Source organism: Gossypium hirsutum, chromosome D10 (genome assembly GCF_007990345.1).
Source record: "Gossypium hirsutum isolate 1008001.06 chromosome D10, Gossypium_hirsutum_v2.1, whole genome shotgun sequence".
NCBI classification, from domain to species: Eukaryota; Viridiplantae; Streptophyta; class Magnoliopsida; order Malvales; family Malvaceae; genus Gossypium; species Gossypium hirsutum.
The window spans coordinates 11036625-11062011 of NC_053446.1; the positions used below are offsets into that span (position 1 = coordinate 11036625).

The 25387-nt window shown below is 31.1% G+C and overlaps 3 protein-coding genes and 1 long non-coding RNA gene across 12 annotated transcripts; 1 reads left to right on the forward strand and 3 right to left on the reverse strand.

Moving 5' to 3' along the window:
* Positions 1-1916: 1916 nt before the first annotated feature.
* LOC121222392 (uncharacterized) lies at positions 1917-4513 on the reverse strand. Of its 2 annotated transcripts, none has more exons than XR_005919656.1 (4): positions 4435-4513; positions 3834-3925; positions 3662-3735; positions 1917-2567 (listed from the first exon to the last, which is right to left on the reverse strand). It is a non-coding gene; the product is annotated as an uncharacterized lncRNA (long non-coding RNA). The 2 variants fall into 2 exon arrangements; XR_005919655.1 differs by having other exon boundaries at positions 1917-3574.
* A 2593-nt stretch (positions 4514-7106) lies between these two features.
* On the reverse strand, positions 7107-11096 carry LOC107914235 (endo-1,4-beta-xylanase 5). Of its 6 annotated transcripts, none has more exons than XR_005919661.1 (11): positions 10722-11096; positions 10107-10279; positions 9903-9976; positions 9634-9780; positions 9384-9556; positions 8737-8823; positions 8459-8548; positions 8262-8316; positions 8053-8152; positions 7680-7737; positions 7107-7520 (listed from the first exon to the last, which is right to left on the reverse strand). XR_005919661.1 is itself a non-coding variant. In XM_041103101.1 (5 exons), exons 1-5 carry the CDS (start codon positions 10839-10841, stop codon positions 9539-9541), a joined length of 501 nt encoding a protein of 166 aa, XP_040959035.1. In that variant the 5' UTR covers positions 10842-11074; the 3' UTR covers positions 9171-9538. The 6 variants fall into 6 exon arrangements, 1 of the variants encoding a protein (XP_040959035.1); XR_005919660.1 differs by having other exon boundaries at positions 9634-9775; positions 9875-9976; XR_005919659.1 differs by having other exon boundaries at positions 9875-9976; positions 10812-11085.
* Positions 11097-11156: 60 nt separating this feature from the next.
* LOC107914234 (uncharacterized) lies at positions 11157-15387 on the forward strand. 3 transcript variants are annotated; one of them, XM_041103100.1, is made up of 7 exons: positions 11157-11372; positions 11455-11583; positions 12206-12292; positions 12617-12846; positions 13120-13167; positions 13927-14110; positions 15129-15387. In XM_041103100.1, the coding sequence occupies exons 1-6, from the start codon at positions 11309-11311 to the stop codon at positions 14101-14103; spliced, it is 735 nt and encodes a 244-aa protein (XP_040959034.1). In that variant the 5' UTR covers positions 11157-11308; the 3' UTR covers positions 14104-14110; positions 15129-15387. The 3 variants fall into 3 exon arrangements, with proteins under 3 accessions (XP_040959034.1, XP_016698569.2, XP_016698568.2); XM_016843080.2 differs by lacking the exon at positions 15129-15387 and having other exon boundaries at positions 12617-12695; positions 12804-12846; positions 13927-14580; XM_016843079.2 differs by lacking the exon at positions 15129-15387 and having other exon boundaries at positions 13927-14580.
* Positions 15388-20692: 5305 nt separating this feature from the next.
* On the reverse strand, positions 20693-24922 carry LOC107914237 (cysteine-rich receptor-like protein kinase 42). The gene is made up of 6 exons (XM_016843081.2): positions 23654-24922; positions 23292-23402; positions 22867-23217; positions 22175-22412; positions 21670-21811; positions 20693-21341 (listed from the first exon to the last, which is right to left on the reverse strand). The coding sequence occupies exons 1-6, from the start codon at positions 24417-24419 to the stop codon at positions 20979-20981; spliced, it is 1971 nt and encodes a 656-aa protein (XP_016698570.2). The 5' UTR covers positions 24420-24922; the 3' UTR covers positions 20693-20978.
* Positions 24923-25387: the final 465 nt, after the last annotated feature.

Below are 25387 nucleotides of genomic sequence, written 5' to 3' on the forward strand. Positions count from 1 at the left end.
GAATTTTTTCGGTTTTACCCGAATTATGCACACCCCTAGTTCTCAAGATTGGTGAGTAGGTATTTTTTTCATGTAATCGTCAGATGAAGTCCTTATATTGTTACATGATGATTATTCCAGAGTGGCTTAATCTCGAATAGTTTAAATTATGATTTAATCCTTCTCTTTATACCAAAAAAATAATTTAGATTTCAAATTAATATTATTTTATGCATTAATAATATAACTAGTTTATATACAATATCAAACGCAACAAAAAGGAATAGATTTTAAATTTAACATCTTTAAAACATTATACAATATATTATTATAAGATTAGTAGAGTTACAATTTAACATCATAATAATTACTATTAGTATGATTTCAACCCACATTTCGCGTAAAGTTAATTATTCGATTATATCAAATTCAAGATAAAAAGTAAAAAATTTAATGTTAAAATATGCTCTAAGTCCTTACACACTTTATACATTTGGAATTTAGTTCCTTTACTTTTTGAATTTAAAAATTCTAATCTAGTTGTTACCACCAATAAAATTCTTTTATTAAGCTTTCTGGTTTGACATTTTGAATTAAAAAAACTACGCAGTTGGTAATCATGTAAAAATAAAAATAATGTTGAAAAGATTGATTAAGGTTTTTAAAAAAAAAGCAATTCGAACTTTTGATGATAAAATAATTTTTTCTTGGAGTAATATTTTTAAAAAAAATTGACGTCAGCATTTTAATTGAAATTTTAGACTAACTAATGACATTAAAAAATAGAGAGACCAAGTTATGTAAAGTTAAAGTATATAGATTAAATCTAAAGTTTCAACATAATTTAGGGGCCAAATTTGGAATTTAACCATTGTCTTATAATGATACTATATTAACTATTAATCATTCAAATTATATACAACTACATCATGTTTCAATGGAAAAATTAACTATATTAATTATTGGGACTGATTAATAAAATTATAAAAATATAAACATCAGAAATTAAAATATAAAAATTAAATCTCAATTTTAAGTATAAAAAAAATCTTAACATTGTCAACAGACAAATGTCATTACAACCCATAATAATTACATAAAATAAAAGCACTTATAATGGAATAGAGGCGTAATGGAATAGAGGCGTAATAGCAATTCAATTGTTTGGTTGAATGTAATGGAATAGAGGCGTAATAGTATTCTTGTGTTTGGTTGAATGGAATGGAGGTGTAATAGCATAAGGGAAAAAACTAAAATGACTAGAATACCCTTAGCAGAAATTTGTTTAGGTAAATGATTATTGTTATTGTTATTAAATTTTAATAATATTATTAATATCAATAATAAATAATTTAATCATATTTTAACATAATTATTATTAAATATATATTAATTAAAATATATAATTTAATAAAATTCTTAATATTAAATATTCTTATATGAATTTATTAAAATCATAATATATAATACTATAAAATATAATTTAAAGTTATTATTATTAAATATAATTTAATAAAATTCTTAATATTAAATATTCTTATATGAATTTACTAAAATCATAATATATAATAATATAAAATATAATTTAAAATAATTATTATTAAATATAATTTAATAAAAATATATAATTTAATAAAATTCTTAATATTAAATATTCTTATATGAATTTACTAAAATCATAATATATAATACTACAAAATATAATTTAAAATTATTATTAAATATAATTAGATAAAAATATATAATTTAATAAAATTTTTAATATTAAATATTTTTATATGAATTTACTAAAATCATAATATATAATACTAAAATCATAATATATATAATTTAATTTTTGAATGAATGCAAATGATTCACTATGAATGTTTCATTCATAATATCTCCCCTGCTGTAACTTCTTCCTAGATAAAGATTGAAAAACAATAGCAAACAAATAATTCAAAGGATTTTTTCATTAATTTTATAAATGTTAATTGGGAGAAGCAACTCCAGAAATCATCATATGTTATAAATAATTCAGCACTTATGAGCTAAACAAAGGAGCTTGATGATATCCCAATACACAGGTTTATACAAACTTGATAGCAATCTTCCATCAAAAGTGTACGGATGAAGATAAGAGATGGTGACATTTTGGTAAGGTAACGGTTCCAGGACAGCTTATAGCCCCAAAAGCGCAACACGATCCTTCTGTACTGCCTGTGTCAGGTTGATGTCAAAGAGTTCGAATCGTATGGGCATCTCCATCTCATAGAAGGGGTTCTTCAAAACATAACCAGTGTAGAGCTCATAAACAACTTTCAAGAGAGCCTCCATGTGCTGTGTCCCAGGTTCACAAACTACAAAGAACTTTGTCCCTGAAAATCATAACATGCATATTTGCAAAAGGAAATATATATCCAATATCCAATATCACTAGGTTAATTGATTGACTATAAAGCAGAAAGTATGCCCTATAACCTGCTTAGGCAAGAATTCAACTTAAAGAATAGCGGAGAGAAGGAAGGAAGATCAACTAGGAAAGGTTTTTAACCTATGCTGAATTTATGATATAGATGACTTTCCAAGCTTAGATGTTTCTGAAGCTGCATAGAAGGAAAAATTAAAACCAGATAGGAATACATCTAAAAGGTTCACCATTGAAGAATATTAACATGAACTCAAATGAGATGGATTAGGTAGTAAGTGCAAACTAGTACAAAATAAAAGTTCTGAATCAATTTGATCACCACCAATACCCATAATCCATCAAAATTTTCTTCTACTCAACTAAAAGTAAGAAACACATTCTCATTTATTTTCAAGAAAGACAAAGATTGGGAAGTTTCTAAAAGTTTGCTAATTTTTCCAACAATCATCAATTCTTATTTAATTTTAATAGCATAAATCAACCACTTGAGATGATTAGATTGCATTCAAACTCACAAACAATTGCTCAAATACGAACTGCAACCCAGTATGCTTAATAATCACAAGTCTCTCTCTCTGAAAATAGCAATGAAACCACAATAACCATGCACACCATAAACCCTTAACAAGAAAAGAGGAAACAATTGATGAATAGCCCTTAATGACAGGGTATTATCCAATCATCCTCATCTATCAATATCAAAGGATGAAAGAACACTTCCAAACATAAGCTCAGTTCACCACTTTAAGGAATCAATCATGTTAGTAAGTGACTTGTTTCTCTGTGAATTCCAGCCAAACACCAAATTAGTATTAAATGAGAATCTAAACTTGACAAGTACATACAGATATGGAATTTTCAACAGTAACTTATGGAAAACATTACAAGATGTTCCTAAGACAATAGTTTTTGGGCTTTGGTTTTGATCATTAAAGAAAAAGTGATAAGAATTAACACCAAAAAAAGCATTGACGGGAGAGGACTCACAAACAATATTAAAGTTGCAATTGAGGAATAGGGATCAATTCCAGGTTCCATTTCTTCCAGAAAAAATTGATTAACATTTTTAAATAGTCAAAGCTGAGATCTTGCAATCTTCTAGAAGACAAAGGGTGATTCAAAAAAAGAAAAATAATACCCGGTTCATTCTCCATGCATCAGACAATAAATTTTTCTGGTTCTCTAGAAAGAGAGAGAATAGTGTTGATTAATTATAGATTAAAATATAGGAAATCCATGTGTAAAGTAAACCAAGAACCAAAAGCTAACCAGAATCGACAGCTTTAATTTCCCTCATGGTAGCATTAGCTGACATCAATGGTTTGATGAAGAACTGTGCGAACCTAGAGAGCAAGTGACAGGAAAACACCCAATCTCACATACATTAAATGAACATTGATGAAAATGAGAGCTAAAGAAAGACTGCACAAACAACATCTACCGGTCCAAAGCCTCTTCAAAGCAATTAGTGTTGACATCAAAAAAATAGTTGGTCATCTCAGAAGCTGTGAAGGCGTTTGTTCTGCCTCCATGCTGTAAATCAGGAAAAAATAAACTACGTAATAAAATCAAAGGAATACTATCTGAAAACAAGTCATACAAATAATTTTACTTCACTATAAGCCTCTTGTTTTATGTCATCTCTTCAAAAATTTTGAAGTTAATTTTATTCAAAGTTAGCTAACAATAATCAGTTATTAGATCACATACATTTTACAGGAATCCTTTCAAATTTGATGTTCAATTGGTTTAAGATTAAGATTTTTTTATCTATTATATGTATTTCTGTGATTATAGTATTATTGAAATATTTTGGCAAAAAAAGATACCAAGAATTTGTAATCACCCCTTTTATTTATGCTTCAAAAATAATATTGATGCTTTTATAGTTTAAAAGGTTTGTATCAATAACGCTATGAGGAAGAAAATTACTAAAGTCACATACTGTTAAAATTTAAAGTAAAAAAGGAACAAAAAATTTCCAGACAGTTCACAAATACAAATGGAAGATAAAATAAACGGATGAAAAAGATAAGCAATACCAAGAAAATGGGCAAGGCCTTCGAGGCCGTCAGGGTCACAAAAGGAACCGACACTCACATTCATAGAAGCAGCACACTGTAACATCAAAAAACAAAGAAATTAGAAAGAAAGAAAAAAAGAAAGGTCAATAATAGTAATGGAATTGCTAATGAAATGAAACTGAAGAAGGAATTGAAAAATTAATTTGCCTTGTCGGTATCGAGATCGCTGATAAGAAGAACTTGAAGGGAATTTCTAATGACGATCCTCCGATACTCTCTTTTGTCAATTCTGGGCTTTAAAATCTCCATATCTTCTCTCCCGACCCCCATTTCTCAGTTCTCTACTTTTCTATGTTTGGATTTTTTTGTTTTTGGATGATTTTGAGTTTGGTTATGGAAAGTGGAAAGTGATTCGGGTGGATTTTTATTTGACAAGCAAGAAATCTGAATCTGAATTAAAAATTACCTGAAATATGATAACAGAAGGAGAGAAAGTTACATATCTGTGGGAGAAGATGAAGGAGAATATCTAAAATATGGCAAGAGAGTTTGAGGGCAGAAATTGTGTAGAGAGTTTAACGCAGATGAAGGAGAAGATGAAGGAGGGCAAAATTTGGAAAATGGGAAAAAAGAGCGGAACGTAATAGCTATTCAGTGCTGAAGGCAAGGAATGGCTATTACAGCTTCTCACGTAATAGAGGCTGAATGGAATAAGGCTGTATTACAATTACAGCCAACCAAACGTTGGTTTGGTGGTGGGCCCACCGATTTGGGGGGGAATGCATTCCTATTCCCCCAACCAAACATGCTGTTATTCTTAGAAGGAAAACTTAAAGAGGTAGAGCGAAATCGACGGGACATGCATAGTGAGAGATGAAAGTGGGTTGTGGTGAACGAAGTCATGTTGTCATCGGAGGGAGTGAGAAGAAGATCTGTTTCGATTTATGCTGGTGATCAGCACTGAAGCATGAATCGTTTCATTTTCTTAAGAAATTTGTTTTGTTTTTATTTTTATGCTGCTCAGATCTTTCTATCTTTAAAAGTTTGGTATTTAATGCATCGAGCCAATTAGATTGGAGGTGGGTGGTTACTTCTCCCAATATTAATATCATCAGCTGATTTTTGTTCAAAAAATAGTTGAGAAGTTAAAAACAAAAGAGCAAGGGTAAGCTAGATAAGTTTTTTTTTTGTCACTTAATTAAAAAAGATTTTTAATTTAGTTATTAAGCTAATCAAAACTTTTTATTTTGGTCATTGGGATGTCAAAATTAATGTCATATAGTTTTCTTTGTTATAATCATTCTTTTAGAGTTCACTCACGGACTTTTTAAAAAAATTAAATTTAATAGTCTGATGACTTAAATAAATTTTTTTAATAGTTTAGTAACTTAAATGAAAATATTCAAATACTTCAATAACCAAATTGCAATTTTTTTAATTAAGTGAACAAAACATAATTTAGTAACTAATAGTGTAATTTAACCAAAAACAAAACCCAAGTTTAAATAGAACTCCAGCTAAGAAACGAAACCCAACTGAAATCGAAGTCCAACTGTAGCTTCGTAGTTTGACTTAGGCTTAGTTTGGATGGGCGGTGTGTTTAGCTTCGGTGAGGTTAAAAATAGCGGTGGCGGTGAGATTAGTTATTGTAGCGGTGAGATTGGATACTGTAGCGGTGAGATTAGAAACAACGGTGGAGTGTGTGTTTGGATTCAAACGCAGCTGTAGCGGTGAGGTAAAAATAGAAAATGACCTTTAAGGACATTAGATTAAAAATGATATATAATAGAAGTTTTTAAAATTATTTAACAATTACAAAATTAATAAATGATTAAAATTTATTATTAAATATAATTTAATAAAAATATATAATTTAATAGAATATATGAATTTACTAAAATTATAATATATAATATTATAAAATATAATTTAAAATAATTATTATTAAATATAATTTAACAAAAATATATAATTTAATAAAATTCTTAGTATTAAATATTCTTATATGAATTTACTAAAATCATAATATATAATACTATAAAATATAATTTAAAATAATTATGATTAAATATAATTTAACAAAAATATATAATTTAATAAAATTCTTAGTATTAAATATTCTAATGATTGTATCAACAAACTTCATAAATTTCTTCTATCAAATATTAAAATATTTGAACTTGACTTTGAATATTGATTTTATGATTGTTACTTTACCATCAGCAACCCAAGTTCAATTTACTTAACAACATAATGAATTAGGGTTTTTCTTCATATTCCCAATTATGTATTCCATTTCCGACCGTAAAGCACCTTTCAACTCATCTCATCAGTAATTTTCTGTCCATTGACAAATTAGGATTCTATTGTTTGTGCATCAACAATTTCAAACTCTAAAATTTAGAACGTAAATTTTATTTTCTCAATTTCAATTTTGTTTCTAGATTTGAATTGCAGCAATTTTGGTCTTCAATGTTGTTTTCTTCTTTCATTTTAACTTCTTCTTTTTTTGTTATATTTTCTGTAGAAAGATGGATTTTTTATGATTAAACTTTTAGACATGTTTATTTTCAATTTTTTCCACGAGCATTTAGATAAGAAAAATATTAAAACTATTCAAAAGTTACTTGTTTGCTTCAAAACGAAGCATATAAGGACTAAATTGCTTATTTTTATATTAGAGGACCCAATTTGCTCTTGAATTTCTAATAGTTTAACCAACAAAAGTCTTACATGACCTAACAAAAAACCTCTGCAACTAAATTGCACGCATAACTTGTTTAGCAAGGTTCATTTTGTCTAAAGATTGAACAGACTTGGATTAACAATTTATATAGATAAAATGTACTCTTATTGTAACCGACTTGGACAAATATGAATGGTGGTCATCTTTTATAAATACAAATTTGTCATCACACAGGTTTAAAAGAAAGTAAAAAAAAAAAAAGCTGATCATTTCATCATTCAATTTTAAACATTTGAGAAAGGTATAGGTTTTCTGTCTGGCCATGATTCTATTTTCTCAAAGCACTTGACAGGTACCACCCCATCAAAACCCTCAGTCAATATCACTTTGTTGTCTGAAATGTAAAGCTTCATGCCTTCTGCAGTCATCAAGAAAACAAGCGAAGACAACTTAAGAACCGTAGTTTGGCAAGAACAAATCAATATATGTTCGGCCACGACTCTAAAGAAAAGTGAGAAAGATGACTTGCTTCTTTCATGATTCTATGAACCGAAGCAATAACTGCAAGCATGCTTACCTTCCAAAGCTTTTCTAACATCAAGATAGATCAAAACGTTTAACATCTCATCTCATACCTGAAGAGGGTAAAAGAACAAATCATCATAAGCCCTGTACAGCATTTAGATTCACTAAAACTCAATTTATGCCGATTAGTGCTTGTCATTTCCCATTATTGCTTAAAATTCACGTTATATATCGGCATCTTAATAATCCCCTTTCATAATCTTTAGCATGAATCCTATAGTGAAATGCAGATAACAAGCATAATAACACCCCTAAGCAGTTTGTCACGTATACCGTGCTGGCATATTAAAAATAGAGAGTAAAATGAAGGAGTTCGTATGTCAAAGTTCAGAGGAACAGTAAAGAGAAATTTCATGATATCTCACCACTTATCACTTCACCGTCAGTCGGCAAGCCACTTGAAAAGTGAACATGCAATCTTTTCATGCGCTTCAAACCCGACTCCAAAATTGATTCCAAATTCCTCTTATAGGTTCCATGTACGCAAACAATCATCTCAGGGAAAATCAAGAGGATTATGCAAAATAAAAGGCATAAAGAAAGTCCATAAATCTAAGAGACATGATGTTCTTACATTGCACTTCATCAGCTGAAAGGATTTGTTTTAATAATCTTTCGGACTCAACTGTCTGCCAACGTGACATACAATATCTTCCTTAGAAGTGTATAGACATAAATAAAGATGCTCAAAACAACAGCTAAAAATAATCTAAGGTGACAATTCAGATAAAGCATGAAGAAATTAATAAATTTTTAAGAAAGATTCATCACCATGATGGTGTGGCCTTGGTTTGCACGTATCAGAAGCTCCCTATTTTCCTCAAGAAGGCTAAACTGTTGTTTATTATCTTTTCTGACAGCCTACAATCAATAAACATAAAAACCATGAAATTTCTGTTGGCTGCAAAACGAACATTTTCCTTCTCATGATTGTTTATACACCAACATTTTGGAGACCAAGAATCTAAATTACTATTGGTAACAGCTCAAAGATCACTTATAAGTAAACAACAAATAGTATTTAGCTCAAAGAAGGAAAATGTTTATACATCAACAGCTCAAAAAACATTTCTGAGGCAGTGCATGAACTGTCATCTTTCTCCTCCCGAGTTCGGCACAACTCATCTGCTTCTTCCCTGCATTAGTAAATTGATCACTTAATTTGCTTATATAAAATTCAACATGCAAATACATGGATTTAGCAGCACTAAAAAGTATAGAATTATGGAATAAGAAAATAGTAATTTTTTTGTCGGCATCATCCAGCTTTTGCTTTTGAGCATCGTCAGCTGCTGACTGCTCACTAGGCGATGGATACACTGGAAAATCATTACCGAACATAATATTAAGTTGCTACTAACTATGAATTCAGTCAATTGATACAACAGTAAGTCCACATATTCTTCAGCAAAACAACTGCACAATATATTTGCTACTTGAAGAGATTTATGTGCTTCACCTCATTTCTTTCCCATTATTTACATTTTAGAAAAGATTTCCATTCATTTCCTCGGCAGGGGTTTCATTAACATTGTCTTTTACAAAAACTAGAAGTTTTTCATAAGAATTTCACGACACTACTTATTAATGTATTAGATGCTCAAAGAAAGAAATTGCATCAGTTGCTAGTTTCAACTGCCTAAAACATTTTAATCTAGCAGAAGACAAAAGTAATTTCACTCATGCAGGCGTGTACTTGGGGTCTTCCCAGAATATGTTGTGGCCTCTGGCTATTATTTGGTGGGCTCTAACAAACTTCAGCATTTGGTCAGCTAAGGTGTAGTTGGTCTTCCCTTGATCTGGTTCTGTTGCATACCATTTCAGTTCATTTTCAAACACTGCTGCATTGAATCATTCCACAAACCAGTTCTAGAAGACAAAAAGAAAACAAGATCAATTAGCTAGCATTGTCCGACAAGTATTAAGAAATGAATATGAACACATACCTGATAGGGCAATTTCCCAAGAATGGTGTGTGCTATTGCAGAACCAAATGGAAAATCCTTTGAGACTTGGTTTATAGTTATTACTGCTCCTTGCAACCTATTACCTTGTTGATCTGAGACATGTATTGTTACAGCACGCTTCCTTTGCTGGGGAAAAAATAGACGGTAAGTAATTTTGTTAAGATATTGAACATTACCATTGTTGAAATATCATTTCACAAAGTGTGTCAACGGTAATTACAGTGTTAATCATGAATTGCTGGTTAAACCTCCATTCTTGATCTGTAAATGGCTGTAACGAGGAACTATCAATTGTTATATCAATGTCTTTATCATCTGAGTTCTGCATATCCAAGACATTATAAAAAAAAGGGTTCTTAGAAGCAAAAATTAGTGACAGCATTAATAATCTAATGCTCAATCTTTTTCACATATAAAAGCCTAAATTTATATTGATTTGAAAACAGGTTCACCTGGAATAGCAGTAAAGCTAAATTTGAAGGTGAATCAAGAACAAATCCACCTTTGAGAAATGACCAGCAACCATTCTTAGCCAAAACAGTCCCTATACAATTATATGTTCTGTTTTCTGTCTTCAAGCTTGCCCTAATGAGAGCTGAATTTGCACCTTGTATTTTGATCCAAGCTGTAATTGCACCAAACAGAGTAAGCCAATCCTGTAATGTTTCAAAATACAATTTGTCTGGTATTCACAATAAAAGTTTTCCACTTGAACAATTATCATTGCAAACAATTAAAATTATCGGAAAAAAAACATAAATTGATTCCATAATTCTGATATTAACTAAACCCTCATCATTGGTCAAAAGCAAGATCGACCCAACACTTCTTTTTCCAATCGAAAGGTCATTAATGTAATCCAAAGACAACCAATCTAGTCAATGTCATCACGACCTGACAAGGAAATATATATTTTTCAAGGATTCCAACAAAACCCAGAAATTCAGTAGAAGAAAAAAAAATCTCATATAAGAATTTCCACAACGAACTATTTGTTTCTTCTAATAATTATATGCATGCACATTTAAAAATCGATAAATAAAAGCTAATAGTTTTTAATGGAATACCTGATTAGAGCATGTAGGTCTTTGGATTTCTCCTTGATTTCAACGATCTGAAAAAGGAATGAAGAACGGAAGAAGGAGAAGGAGCCTTACCTGGATGAAGGAGGAACCGGAAGAGGTCATTGACCAAACTGATTTGCAACCCAAGGGGAAGGGGAAAGGGAATGGGAAAGAGGAGAAGAAGGGTAACCAAACATCAGAAAAACCTGAAGAATGCAACTGAAGAATAGATGGGTAAAAGAGGAAAAGAAAAAGCAACTGAAGTTGCTAAATTTTTACTGAAGCTTCTAGCACCAGTCAGCTTAAGGCTGTCCAGTGCAGTAGAAATTCCTCACTGTACTGGAAGCCAACACATCCAAAGGCTGTCCAGAGTCTAGTCCAGTGCAGTGAGATTGATAATAGAGGGGAAAACATTCAATGCACTGTTGTGCCTTTGCATCCAAAGGGGCCCTTAGGTAGATGACAAGACTGCCACGTAGGATACGTCCTTACGACGTCGTACTGGTACTGTTGTTAAACTAATCAGTCCTTCGTCATTTTCAGAGCAGCGGCGGCTAAGCGGAGAAACTTGCATCGGTGAACTGATTAAGATGGCTTGGACGGCCAAATTTCTGCTTCCCTTTAGACAATCATTTTCTCAATCCCGGAATTTATGTAAGTCTCATTAAACTATATTTTCATTTTTCTTTTCTTTCAATTTTTTTAAATATTTGGTTTTTCTTTTCATTTCCGGCAGTTCATGGAAAAATTAGACCTTTGAAAACATGGGTTCATATTTTTGAAACTAAACTGCAAAGCAGAGCCTCGAAGTTTGAATATATGCTAAGTATACAGAGAAAATATGTTCAAGATTGCTGCTTCTCAGGCAAGTTTTTTTTAATGATTTTTTTGTTCTCTTTTTATGTAATTTCTGCATTTTTTAATTCCATGTTAGCAACTTTTGAATGTTACCCGCTTGATTAAACTTGCAGTTTCTCTTGATTTTTGATTTTATGGATACCCTTTTCTTCTGTTAGTTCAAAATTTCAGTGTTTTTCTTTTATGTTATTTTCACTTTGATTTTATGTTATTTTTATCTGTCGAACTTTAAGTGTAGATAAAAAGATTGTTCCGTATCGAAAAGAATTGTTTACGAGTTCAACCGGGTTGATGATATACATCTCATGGAATTTGAAACTCATTTCCATGAAATATTGCCCCATGTCTGATTTTATGTTATTTGTAATTGTTGAACTTTTGTGTAGATAAAGTACATGATATGGACATGTATTTGAGTGTGTGTTCGAGGATATGACCCTCGAAGAATCATCCAAATACATGGAAAAGACTAGAAAAGATTGAATTTACCCGTTACATGTACCGGACGCATATCTGTATTTGACACTAGTACCCAAGTTTGAGTAACATGGCTTGGTTTAGGGTTTGTTTCTTTATGACTTTTGGTTCTCATTGTTTAGAAACCTTGTTGATATTGGAATTTTTTCCAGGAAGTAGGCATATGAGAAGCATTTTTGATGCATCAGTCATGTTTGGAGCCGTCTACTGTTGGTCTCATATTTCACATGCCATGGATGGTGAGTGGATCTAAGTTGCCCAGACTATTTATTTTTCTTGAAATGCCCCGTCTCTAAGTCTTATATGAGTACGGGGACATGACCTGCCAAACACATGGAAAAACTTTAAAAAGTTAAATATATCCATGTTGGATAAGCACCTGCACATGAGATTCCAAGTCTGATTAACATAGGAGGGAATTGCTTGGTATAAACTTGTAGTACAACGCCTGCAAAGTATTACTCCTACTTATGCATGATTGTTTCCTTGTATCGGTTTTTTTCATTTTTTGATTTTTTGATTGCATTCTAACAGGTTGCATGATTTGTACTAAAATGACATAGGTCTTGATATTTTTGCGGATGACAATCATTTAGAGTCATTTGATGCTTCAGAAGGCGAAGATGATCGACACAAACTCTGGTTGTTAATGAGGAAACTATGGCTGCCCCTTTTTTTCATATTTACTGTCTTGGTCAACTGGGATAATCCCTTTGCAGTTATAACTAGGATCCTTCTTTTCCTCCTCAGCACCAAACCAAGCCCTTCATCAATCTATCTTTTTGTTGAAAAGGTCAGGAAACTTTTCTTGTGCTGGACACATTTTCAGACATGGCTACGAGCATATAACCCTCCAAATACATTAAAAAAAAATTGAACTTGCCTGTGTTGGATATATACTCGTACCTGCCACTCAAACCTGAGTCTGAGTAACATAGGAGCATACAGCTAAAAATAATTGTAGTACAATCTGCATCCTGTTGTCTGTTTGCCGGGCTGTACGGTCATATGTTGCTCTTGTCCTTGTTTGCTTTAGTAGCTATTGACCTGAGTTTCGCTTTTGCAGTTATGCCATGGATATATGCGCCAAAAACCTCATTTCTACAAATATAAGGTATGTTTTATTGCTCTAAATTCTTTTAATGCTTGTTGATGAACAATTGTTTGAGGCTTAACTGAAGATTCTTGCTTTGATTTGGTAACTTTCCCATTCGGTTTCAGTTAATTTTGTTTGTGGAGTTCTTAAACTTTTTGGAAGTTATCATCTCATTTACATAAACGGCAAGCCAGAACTAACTACGTTAATCATACTTGGATATAAGTGTCAAATACGGGTATATATATCCAACATGAGCATGTTCAAATTTTCCTACATTTTCCCAGCCTGCGGAGGGTCTTATTCCTATACCTATATCCAAATGTGTTGGACATGGTAGAAACCAAGAGTCAGAGCAATGTAAAAAACTGAAGTTACCCTGCAACAACTATTCTGCCTGTGTCTTCTTTTCTCAGGTGGACATATGTTGCTCTGACTCTTCATTTTTCTTGGAGTACCTGAGTATGGAGATTTGACCTTATAAATATATGGAAAAACTCTTTAAAAAAATTAAGCATACTCATGTCCGGTACGTACCCACATCCAATTCTTCACTCGAGTCAGAGTAACATAGGGGTGAAGTTTACTGACTTCTTACTGGGATATCATTTCTCCCTACCTGTAATCACATGAACAGATATATAGACAAGGTAATTTATATTTGATAAAAGGACAATGCACTCAACAAGCATCTAGTCTAGAACCTGTTCCGGGTAAAATATTCTCAATTTTCTTTTTAATCTGCTCATATTAAATGAAAACTATGTTATCGTGCAGGCACTGCATGCCAGCAAAGTAGAAGTCCAGGATTACAAGCTTCTTTGCCTTGCTATTGTCGAAATTGGGGACGAGAAGATACGTTTGATCGGAATTCTTGGCGGTTGGTGGTCATTGCCATCATCACTGGGTCTCTATTTCCTTGCTCCGGAGCAGTCCTCTAGTTCATCACTATGATAACAAGGTAAACTTAGCTTCAAATGCAAGTAGCTAGTAGCTACCGTTAGGGGTGCATTCAAGTGAGCCAAGCTCAAAGTGGAAGAAGCTTGATCTCGGCTCCAAATTTAAGGCTCGAAGCTCGTTTCGAGCTTCAGTTTAAAAGCTCAACTTCGATGCAAGATAAAGGTTGAAATGTTTGAGCTTAGGCTTGATTATCGTGCTTTAAATTGAACATTTTCAATACAAAATAAGAATACTAAAAACAAAAAAGCTCGGTTAAGCTTGGTAGTTAATTATTAAGACAATCAAATTTAGCTTGCTTCACAACTTAGGCTACTTGAGTTCGACTTGATAATGATTGAGGCTAGTTCAAAGAAGTTTTTAGCCGAACTCCAGTAACTTGTGAGTACAAGTATCTTGTTTATACGCTTAGTGGCTAGTTAATGTAAGATTCGTAATGTTTAGCTTCAATTCAAGCACTGCTGTTTTCTGAAAGGCATTCTTTTCGCTGCTTTCATTGCTTACAATCCATTTGAACAACTCGGCAATTCATTTATTCGCATTGTTTTGTTATATTTTGCTACCTCAGAAGGTGTTCTATATTTTGGACAAGTTAGTATTTTATTAAAATTCTATGCTCATTGCAGTTTCTTTTGAGGGCCTGCAAATAAACTTAACTCGTGTTGAATACATACTCATATCCAACCCTTACACTTAAATCCGAGTACCATATACTTAATAATCATTTTGTAGAAAAGGGCTTGATGGATTTGTCTATCTTTTGGTCTTTTCAATGGCATATCCTAGATTGGATGGTGACATCTCTTATGTGTGACACATATTACGACCCCGGTATATCTTTTAAAGTTCAAGGACCTTCCAAATGCAAGTAAAAGTTTTAAGAAAATTGTACACACATATATCGGGGCACATTCATTTTCAACACTCATATTCCAGCCTGAATAACATGGCTTTTAATCTTCTTATAACTATGATATGCATGTCTTGGTTGTGTTCTTCCTCGTCGGATCTTATACTGGAAGGCGATAACCTATTGAGGAAAGCGGAAACCAACAGCATCTGGGTCTGGCCCTCAACTTACGGTCATGCCGGATATCACTTCCGGTAACCCCTAACCATGCATTGTTATATCGCATTTATATGAGAATAATTTTTCTATTAATAAAAATTAGTATGATTTCTACTCACCTTGGGTTAAATATATATTTTTTCTAATTATAGAGTAAAATATGCTCAAAGTTTTGGTACGTTTGAAATTTTTTTATTTATATTTATATTTTCAAGAATTAGTCCCTCTACTTTTTGAGTTTAAAAATGTAAGTCTATTTGTTAACATTGTTACAATTCATTTATTAGAGTTGTCGGTGTGACAATTTTAATAGTGTTAATAGTTCTTAAAATTTCACATTAGCATTTTAATCGGAATAAAGTATTTAGACTAACTAATGACATTAAAAGAGTTGAAGTGCCAAATTATTTCAAAATTAAAGTATAAAGCAAACTATAGGATCAAAATTAAAAATTAACTATTCTTATATAATCTTAAAACATTTAGAGTTTGAAATTTAACTATTATATGATCATGTTAAAAAGAAGGAAATGAAAAGGACAGGTGTCAAGTGAAGAAGGTATATATATATAGTAGTATAGATTTAAGTAAAAGCCAAAGGCTTAATGCACAGTTTGCCATTGAAATGTACTCGTTTTTTTAATTTGGTTCCTAAAAGTTTCTTTTATCAAACTATTATTTTATTATTCGGTTCAATCCTATTTTTATAACAACTTTAAAAAATTAGTTGCCATGTGGCATTATGTTTATCAAAATTTTTTAAAAAATAAATTTAAATTCAAAAAATAGGAAAAAAATATTTTTATTTTAAAAATACCTTAACTTTGACTAATAGTTATCCGATCATCGATGAACACTAAATGTGACATTCCATACTCGATTTGATCGTTGAATTCGAGTTTGTGATGTCACATTATGTTGCCGAAGCAATTCAGACTATTTGTACTTATTCCACTAACTTACCATAACTTAATCAAACATTAATATCACAAATTAACTAAATTAAGAATTAACGTAACTAATAGTATTTAAATACATTTATCTAACGTGTCTCGGCTTTACACGTGCCCACTGAGGCATTTGTGAAGCTTCCGGAGTGATTCAGGATTAAGTGCTGATTAACCAATGTTTTTTTTTTTTTTTACTTTTAAATATTTTGACTTATTTATAATTTAAAAAAACATATATTTATATATATATTTTTCAAAATTTCAATTTCTACACCTTAAAACCTTTTTTTAAAGTTAAACTTTTTCTATTTTTTGAATTTTTATTCATTGTTTTGAAAAACAAATTGACCAAGAATCCTCACCAATTGTTTTGAATTTTTGAAAGAAAAAAAATAAAAGTTGTTAATATTTTTTTTGAAAATTTTAATTTTTTTTAATTTATAAAAATTTCAATTTTTATATGTTATTATGAGGTTTTAAAATTTATATTTATATATATTAGAATTTTATAAAAATAAAATTTATTTTTTATTTTTTGTGAAAATTTAAATATTTAAATATTATATATGATTTTTTTTACTTTTCTTAATCAATATAATATAAATAATATTTTAAAAAAGAACAGAAAATTCACATGGTGCCATGTGTTTGTCTTTGTTTTTTTTAAGGTTATGAGCTAATTTAGATAACTAAAGATAATTTAAATACTAAAATGAAACAAGAAAAAAAGTTAAATATTAAAGGGAGAAGATATGTATAGTTGGGAGGGCAAACTTAGCATTAAGCCAAAAACAAATAATAAAAGAAAGGCAATGATCATTTGTGTTGTTTTAAACTGTAATCCCAGGTTATCTTTTTTCATTTCCAATAAGAGAATGACAAATTATATTTTTTCTTTTCAAGAAGAAAAAGTTAAAAATCAAAAGAAAAAATCTGATTTGTCATTCTCCTATTGAAAAGAGAGAGATGTGGAATCACATCTATACTCCTTCCTATGCTAGTTTTATATATAGGAAAATTAGTAGGTGCCACATGAATAAATAAAAAACTAAAAAAGCCCCACGTGAATGCCAGAGTTTCAAAATAACCCACACATGGGAAAATATAAAATTACACCCACTGACTTTTGGAATTCATGCTATTACACCCATTTCCCTATTTTCACACTCTTCTTTCTAAACATCGCTTTATTTTCTTTTAACCCCATCATTACTAATAAAACATTTCTATTTATAAATAAAATTTATTTTATTTTACATCTTTTCATCATTTTTATACGACCAATTGAATTTGTCAAGATATTTTTAGCTGTCTTGCATGTAAATTTTTTAATCGATTCGATATCTCTATCATATTGATCTAAAATATCATCTATATTAATATATATATTTAACGGTTGAAAGTTTTTTACAAAAAACAAATAGTTAAATTTTTTTTAATTTATGCCAAACTTGACATGCATGATCTGCATAAATGAAGAATGGAATATGACGGTTGAATTATTAAAATATTACTTGTGTAAAAAGTTACGGAAAAATGTTGTAGTTAAATACTTTATTCGGATTAAAAATGTTAACGGACACATGTCAAAATACACAACCTTTTACTTTTTATTTGAGATTATATAACAATAATCAAATTTCAATTTTGGTCCATGTTCTATGCTCAAATTTGAAAGTTAATGCCTATAATCTTTTACATAATTTGGTACCTCAACTTTTTTTAATGTTATTAGTTAATCTAAATATTTTATTCTGATTAAAATATAGACGTGAATATTTAAGAATCACCAACATTGTTAATTTCAAACTCATTACAATGTCAATTTTTTTATTACATAGTTACCAAGTGCGTATTTCTTTAAATTTCAATACGTCACGCTAACGAATATAATAGAAGAATTTTAAGAAAGATAAGAATTGGACCTGAATTTTTAAATTCAAAAAAGTAAAGGGATTAAATTTCTAAAAATGAGATTAAATTTCAAATGCATGCTTAGAACATATTTTTTATCTTCAAATATTTATTTTATAATTTGGTCAAAAAATTAATTGTCTCAATACGAAATGTGGTTAGGAACTACACTAATATTAATTAAATGAGGGTGTTTAAATTAAAAAATTTTAAAAATAATTTTATTTAAAATTAATTATATCTATAATATATATAAACATTAATTTAGAAAAAAATTTAAACTAACGAGAATAATCTTTATTATCTATCATATTACTAAATTGACATTAAAAATAATTATAATATTTAATTAAATAATATAACTATAATTTAGTAAAAGTTGTAATAATTTCATATTTAAAAATAATTATAATTATAATTTACATTTATTACTTAAAAGGTCCAGTTAAAATAATTATAATTAAAGTAAAAGTTAATGTAAAAAAGTTTTTACAATTACAATCATTTTAAAATGTATTTTTTCTATATATATATATTATTTTTTACTTGATATTATTTTTGCTACATATTATTATAATCAATTTATTGACTATTAAGAACATAAAAATAAAAATTGAATAATATATCATATTTTTATTGTTTGTATAAATGCTTTAATAATAGGAATTTTTTATTAGAACTATACTTAAATTATCAAAATAATTAATATATTATAATAGAGTTTATTAGTTATTATTTTAAATAATGATTGTATGAAGTAAAATTATATTGTATTTTAAAAATAATAAAAATATTTTAATTATGATTTGAATTTTTAATATTATTAAAAAATTCTTTGATCTACAAAATATCAATATTTTAATATGGTATTTGATTTTTTTATTATATTTGATTGTTAAATAAATTAATATATTTTAAATATATTAAACAAATTTAAAAAATTAATTACAATAATTAAAATATAGTATTTAAAAATTAAACTCGTAAAATTATATACAACACATATAATATTAAAAATTACTAATAAATATATAAATGAGGCTGTGCGTAGAGGTGATCATAGGCCGGGCTGGGTTTGGGTTGGGCCCAAACAAAATTTTAGGGGCTCGACCCGAAATATAGGCCTAAAAATTTGTTCAAGCCTGGCCCGAGAGAAAATTGCTAAGCCCGAGTCTGGCCCGGCCCGACCCATATTAAATATATATAAAAATATATATTTAATATATATTAATATATATTTGATTAAAAATAAAAAATATATATTTAATATGTAATTCGGGCCGTGCGGGGCTTGGGCTAAAAAAGTTTTACCCGAGGAACGGGCCTCATTTTTTTGGGCAAACCCATATTTTGTACCTATATTTTTACCCGAACCCTCCCATTTTTCGGGCCGAGCCGAGTAGCCCAACCCATGATCACCTCTATCTGTGCGGCACATATATTTTAAACATAAGCATATATTTTTAGAGGTGAAAAACAATTACCCCTTTATGTTTATAATTTAAAAAAAATACTCATTTAAAGAAAATACTTATTTATGTTTATAATTTTAAATAAAAAATAATTATACCATTATTAATATTTATCTATGTATTTTTATTTAATTTATCTAATTTATCTATTTAAATTACAAAAAAGAGAGTAAAACTTCAATTACATATTGAAATAGTATAGAATTAAATATATTTGACTTAATTCATAAAAATATTTAAAAATAGAAAGCAAAAATAAAATATAATTATTATTGATAACAATTTCTTTTCAAAAAATTACAACCAATGAGGTTTTAGCTTAACCACATTTAAAATCCAGTTTGAATAATGTGGGCTCTCAATCTATATTTCTTTTTTGTCTAGGTTTGGATATATTTTGATTATTAGTCCTATCACAATTTCATAATTTATGGGGATTAATTTTCAAGTTATGGTGTGGCACAATCTCATAGTGTTTTAATTACCGGACCGATGGTTGAATATGTCATACCACTTATTCTCAATTAAACCAATTCAATTGGTTCGACTGTCAGACCAATAATAATTAAATAAATAACTTAAAAATTCATAAAATTTAAAAAACAAAAAAAATTATTAAATCAATTAAACTTGTTCAATTATTAATTTTTGTCTCGATTTTCAATTTTTATCAATTTCAAGTAGTTTTCAAATTAATCGATTCAACCCTTATTCAGATTATTAGATCGATCCGATCCAATCTTATTCTAAAAATACTGGTCATTAAATCTTGACAAAATTTAAATTTAAAAAAAAATACAAATACAAAAATAGACTTAATTGCGAAGTGGGAAAAAATTATATTACACCATTAAAGAATAAGGCCACAACTTGGTAGGGCTCTACAGGCGTAATTTATATTAACACGTGGAGCGAAAAATAGGGTCAACGTCGCATTCAATAATTGAATTTTAGTTTAATTGACTAATATTTAATAGGATCGTCGGTGAAACAGCCATCACATCCTTTTTGTTTTCTCATTAATCCTGTAAGCAACTGCCCCCAACTTACGCATTAGCTTCCGTATTTGTCGAAAAAAGAACATGAAAGCTACAAGTCAAAGTTATGGTCCAAAATGGCTGCACAAATTTTACTCTAATTATAATATTTACAAACAAAATCAACAACCCCAAAATTGGAAATTCAATTAAGTTCTGAAAATCCTAGGAAAAAAAATCCATCAAATGAACAATGATTATGATATCTTTTTTTCTTATATGCTGCAATATAAGTTACATATTGACAAGTCTACATTGGCATCTTACCTTCCAAAATTTTTGCATGATGAATCCTTGGGATTCAAGTTTATGCCTTGATTCCAACTCTGTAATGTCCGGGATGCGGATGTTCTGCTTGCGGACGTGATTGTTATCTTTAGGCATCCATAGGTTCGTCAAAACTTAAATCACCGCATTACGATGGAGATGATCACAGTGTTCTTGATGCATCTTCCGAACTACGAGTCCTGGTAGTGTCGGAGGAAGTACCGGAACCCTGAATTTTTTTCAATGCATTGGCTACGAAACTGTCTGTGCTATAAGATCTTGATGAATTTGCTGCTTCGAGCACATTAGCGTTTAAGAATGGTGGTTGGTTTGGTGTTGGAGTTTCGTAATCTTCATCGGTTAACATCTGAACCACTTCTGCCATTGATGGTCTTAAGAGAACCGAAGCTTGTGTGCATAATAGCCCGACCCGAAGCACTTCTGGGGCCTCTTTTTCAGACATTTCATCTCTTATGCAAGGGTCTATAGCTTCAGCCAATACATTTGATCTGTAAAGTGTCCAAACCTGAGGATGAAAATCTCAATTTTAATTATCTAAGAGCAACAAAAAGTAGTAACCTGTAACATTTTTTCCGGAAAAAAACAAAAGATTTGGGTGTAATGACCAGATTTTAGACGTCTTCCTTGCATCGCCACATGTATAGGGATTAGGTCATCATCTCCCCATACATTCACATTAAAGGTATTGTCCTCTTCCAGCATGGAGGGAGGTACAGGTTGGGTGACAAAGCCTTGAAAGGCCTATAGTTATGTGATGGTTATCGACCAAATCCCGAAACATGTGGCGACATGGGAGAGATGTCTGAATCCCGGTTGTTACATTGGGAGCTTACTGTTTGTAAAAGGGAACCAGCCGTTGTGAAGCTACTATTCTTTTTACCACATACAATCTCAAGAACAAGCACTCCAAAGCTATAAACATCTGCTTTCTCAGAAAGTTGCCCTCGAACAAGGTATTCAGGAGCCATGTATCCGCTGCATGAAAATTCCAAACCTAGTTCTTAAGAATACTTTAATGTCAATCCTAATGTGTCTCAATCTGTTAGATCCATGGCTAAATGTTTTTTTTTTATGCAGTACTGCTCAAACTTTGGACCAATGTCATAAATTATATCAGATAAATCTTTTCTAAACTCAAGCAATCCCAGTGCTAAGGTGACTCTTATCCCTAGCTCAACATCGAACTAACCCGAAATCGTAATGCCTAATAATATATTGGATCCATGGCTAAATGTGTATTTTTTTTTCATGCAGCACTAATCAAACTTTGAGCCAATGTCATATATAGAAATGATGGAATGCAAAAACCAAAATAAGATAAATCTATTGTAAACTTACAGTGTTCCAGCAATCCCAGTGCTAAGATGGCTCTTTTCAGTAGCTAAGCATCGAACGAGCCCAAAATCCGCAATCTTCGCATTGAGATTATCATCTAAAAGAACATTGCTGCACTTAATGTCCCTGTGGATTATCCTTACATGAGACCCTCCTCCATGAAGATGAGCTAAACCCTCAGCTGTTCCAACAATGATATTTAACCTCTGCTTCCAGTTTAGAAGTTTCGATTTCTCCTCATCTGCATTTGAAACAAAAATCATCAACACATTCGAGATAGGCACAAGAATTTAATGGTTCCCTATCATTTTCATGTGTTGCTCCGATTTTTCATTTTTCTCGTAGTATTCATGTTCAACATCCATTTCTATATATATATTTATGCTGTGTAAGGGATAAGATACGCATCAGATACGAGTACTCAATAAAAATGGAAAACCGAAGCAAGATAGAATAGGATTACTTGAGATGCAATACCTTGTTTATGTTAATTTGACAGAGCTTTAAATCCTTTAAGTCTTAAATGGGAGATTTGACAGTGGTGACAACATGTCTATGAACATAACTTAAACTCCGTGAACAGAGAACTTCACAATGTTGCCACCAACAATGGATTCAAAGTTCTATAAAGAGAAATCCATCTAAATATGTTCAAGAAAGGGGAAAACCGAATCATTTAAAGAGCAAAACATTACCAAAAATGAACTGATCAAGGCTTTTGTTGGGCACATATTCATAAACCAGGAGACTCTCGGGGCCCTCAATGCTAGCACCAAGAAGCTTCACCAGATTCTTGTGTTGGATTCTACTGATCAAATTAACTTCATTAAAGAAGTCGTCGACCCATTGTCTCGTATTATATACCAATCTCTTTACAGCTACGGTTTTTCCATCAGGAAGAATCCCCATGAACACTGAACCAGCTCCTCCTTGGCCTAGTTTCCTTGAAAGACTGAAATAATCTGTTGCTTTCTCAAGATTTTCGTACTTGAACTTCAAACCCGATTTGTCAAACTTTTTCGAAATGCGGCCGAGATTTTTGAGCTCTGGGAAATGAATTTGATGGTTAATACTGCATCAAAATTGGGAAATGAACAACATTGAACTTTGAGATTTATACCTCTTTTCCTCTTTGATACTTTTGTATATATAATATAAGCTGCTGAAATAGCTAGTGTTAGGAATGCAGATGTTGCTGAGACAATTGCTATGATGACTCCAATTGAAATCCCTGGAAAATAGAAAAAGAACATTTAATTCAACCGGGCGTGTTACTAAGTATTAAAGATCAATTCGCTCTTTTAGAAGTTACAGGGCGCCTGTAAAGTGTAAACCACCCAACAATTCTTCAATTTTTTCCATTCAAATATTCGTGTTTAACAGATGCTTCAGGCATCATCATTTCAACATCAATTCAATTCATGTTTGCATTAAAATGGAGCTCAGAAATTTTTTCTTTTAAAAAAGGACAAGAGAGTTTACCATGATCATCCGCAGAATCTCCCCCTTCATTATAGAACTTCCTGGTGGAGTACCTCAAATAACACCCAGCATTCAAAGCTCTGCCTTCATCTCCGGGCATGCATCTCCTGACCGACATCGACGCGTTCTGCAGGCACTGCCGGCACCCTTCCGGCGTAAGACTCTCCCAACACTGCGCCAATGCATAAATCCCATCCACCCCCACCGTCCCGAATCTTCCTTTTCTCAAAGCAATACTCGTTACATTCCCAACTGCATACTCAACGTTTGTCTCAAACAAATTCACCCTCCTGTTATTTACTTCACGATACATCGTTACGTTATTGGTACTGCAATTCACTGTATCCACCGACGAAACAGCTTCTTGAAAGAAGTTGTTATCATAATCGTAACGCAAGAAGCAGCCATCGAGGAAGATTCGAGCTGAGCGAGGAAGGCAACGCGGGATTCGAGTCCTTGCCTCCGCATAGCAAAGGAGGCAATCCGTTTGCTTTAAATCTTCATAGCACTGAGTCAATCCATACATTGGAAGAGAAGCGTTGAGCCGATATGAAGCAAAGTGATTATTGCTGATCCCATCTGACAGCTCTTTCATCAACTCAGTGAAATCCGGAACGTAGTTCGTCCCGTTCAGCGCCTGGGAGACGCCGCAGAACAGCCCCGCGTTTGTGATTCTTGGATCACCCAAAGTGCTGGAAACTAACAAAGAAGATATCAACAAGAAAACCCATCTCCAGTACGTTTGTTTGAAGGCTGAAAACTCCATAGATTTCGTGTTTACCCCCCCTCTCTCTCTCTCTCTTTCCTGGGCTTTGAACTTAGTGTTTAAAACTGAGAGATTTGACTTGTGGTGTTAAGCTGAGGGAGGCTATATTTCACCATTTTTGGCTTGAAAAAGCGTTAGTTAGATTATTATAACCGGCAAATGAATGAAAAAATGGAAATGAAGGAAGAAAATATAGTTCACCAATCAAATGAAATTTGGGTTCACATTAGCGGTCTTCTTGGAGCAGAAGAAAAGATAGTCCAATTGAAACAACGCTCAGGAAAAGTGTAATGTTAGAATTTTGTTGAAATGGAGGAAAGAACGACTATTCAAATCGATTTGCAGCAAGTGAAAGGAATATCTTACCTATACCATTTCATAAATTAAATTCATTCTTAAAATACCATAAAACTTAAAATATTGTCACATATTCAATACACTACTCATAAAATTCTTTATTCACTTCGTATCATCCTATTACTCGGATTTCAACTAGAATTACCAAAAACTATTTTTATTTTTATATTATAAATACATAATTTTCACGCGCGGATATGCAAATAATAATTTATCCTTTTCTGAGGATTAATTTAAATTTTATTATAAATAATGGTGATAGTGTTTAAATCAATAAGTTTACTTGTAAGACCAATCTTACCCTCCAATAAACGAATAAATTTATATATTTTAATGGAAAAACATTTTCACAACAAAGTTCAATATCATGTTCTCATTTCTTGTTGGAAACGTTTTGGTCCAAAATAAAATAAAATTTTTAATTTTACAACCTTTGTTTTTTAATTTTAATCATTTCCTTCTAGAAAATCATGTAATCATAAAATTTGACATTTGGGTGTATTTGACTTGTTCCTTTGCACTTCAATCAATTTGCCTTCTAAATTTGTTTAATTTTATTTCACTATCTCAGGACATCTTTATTCTTACAATTCTTTTTTCTACTAAGTGAC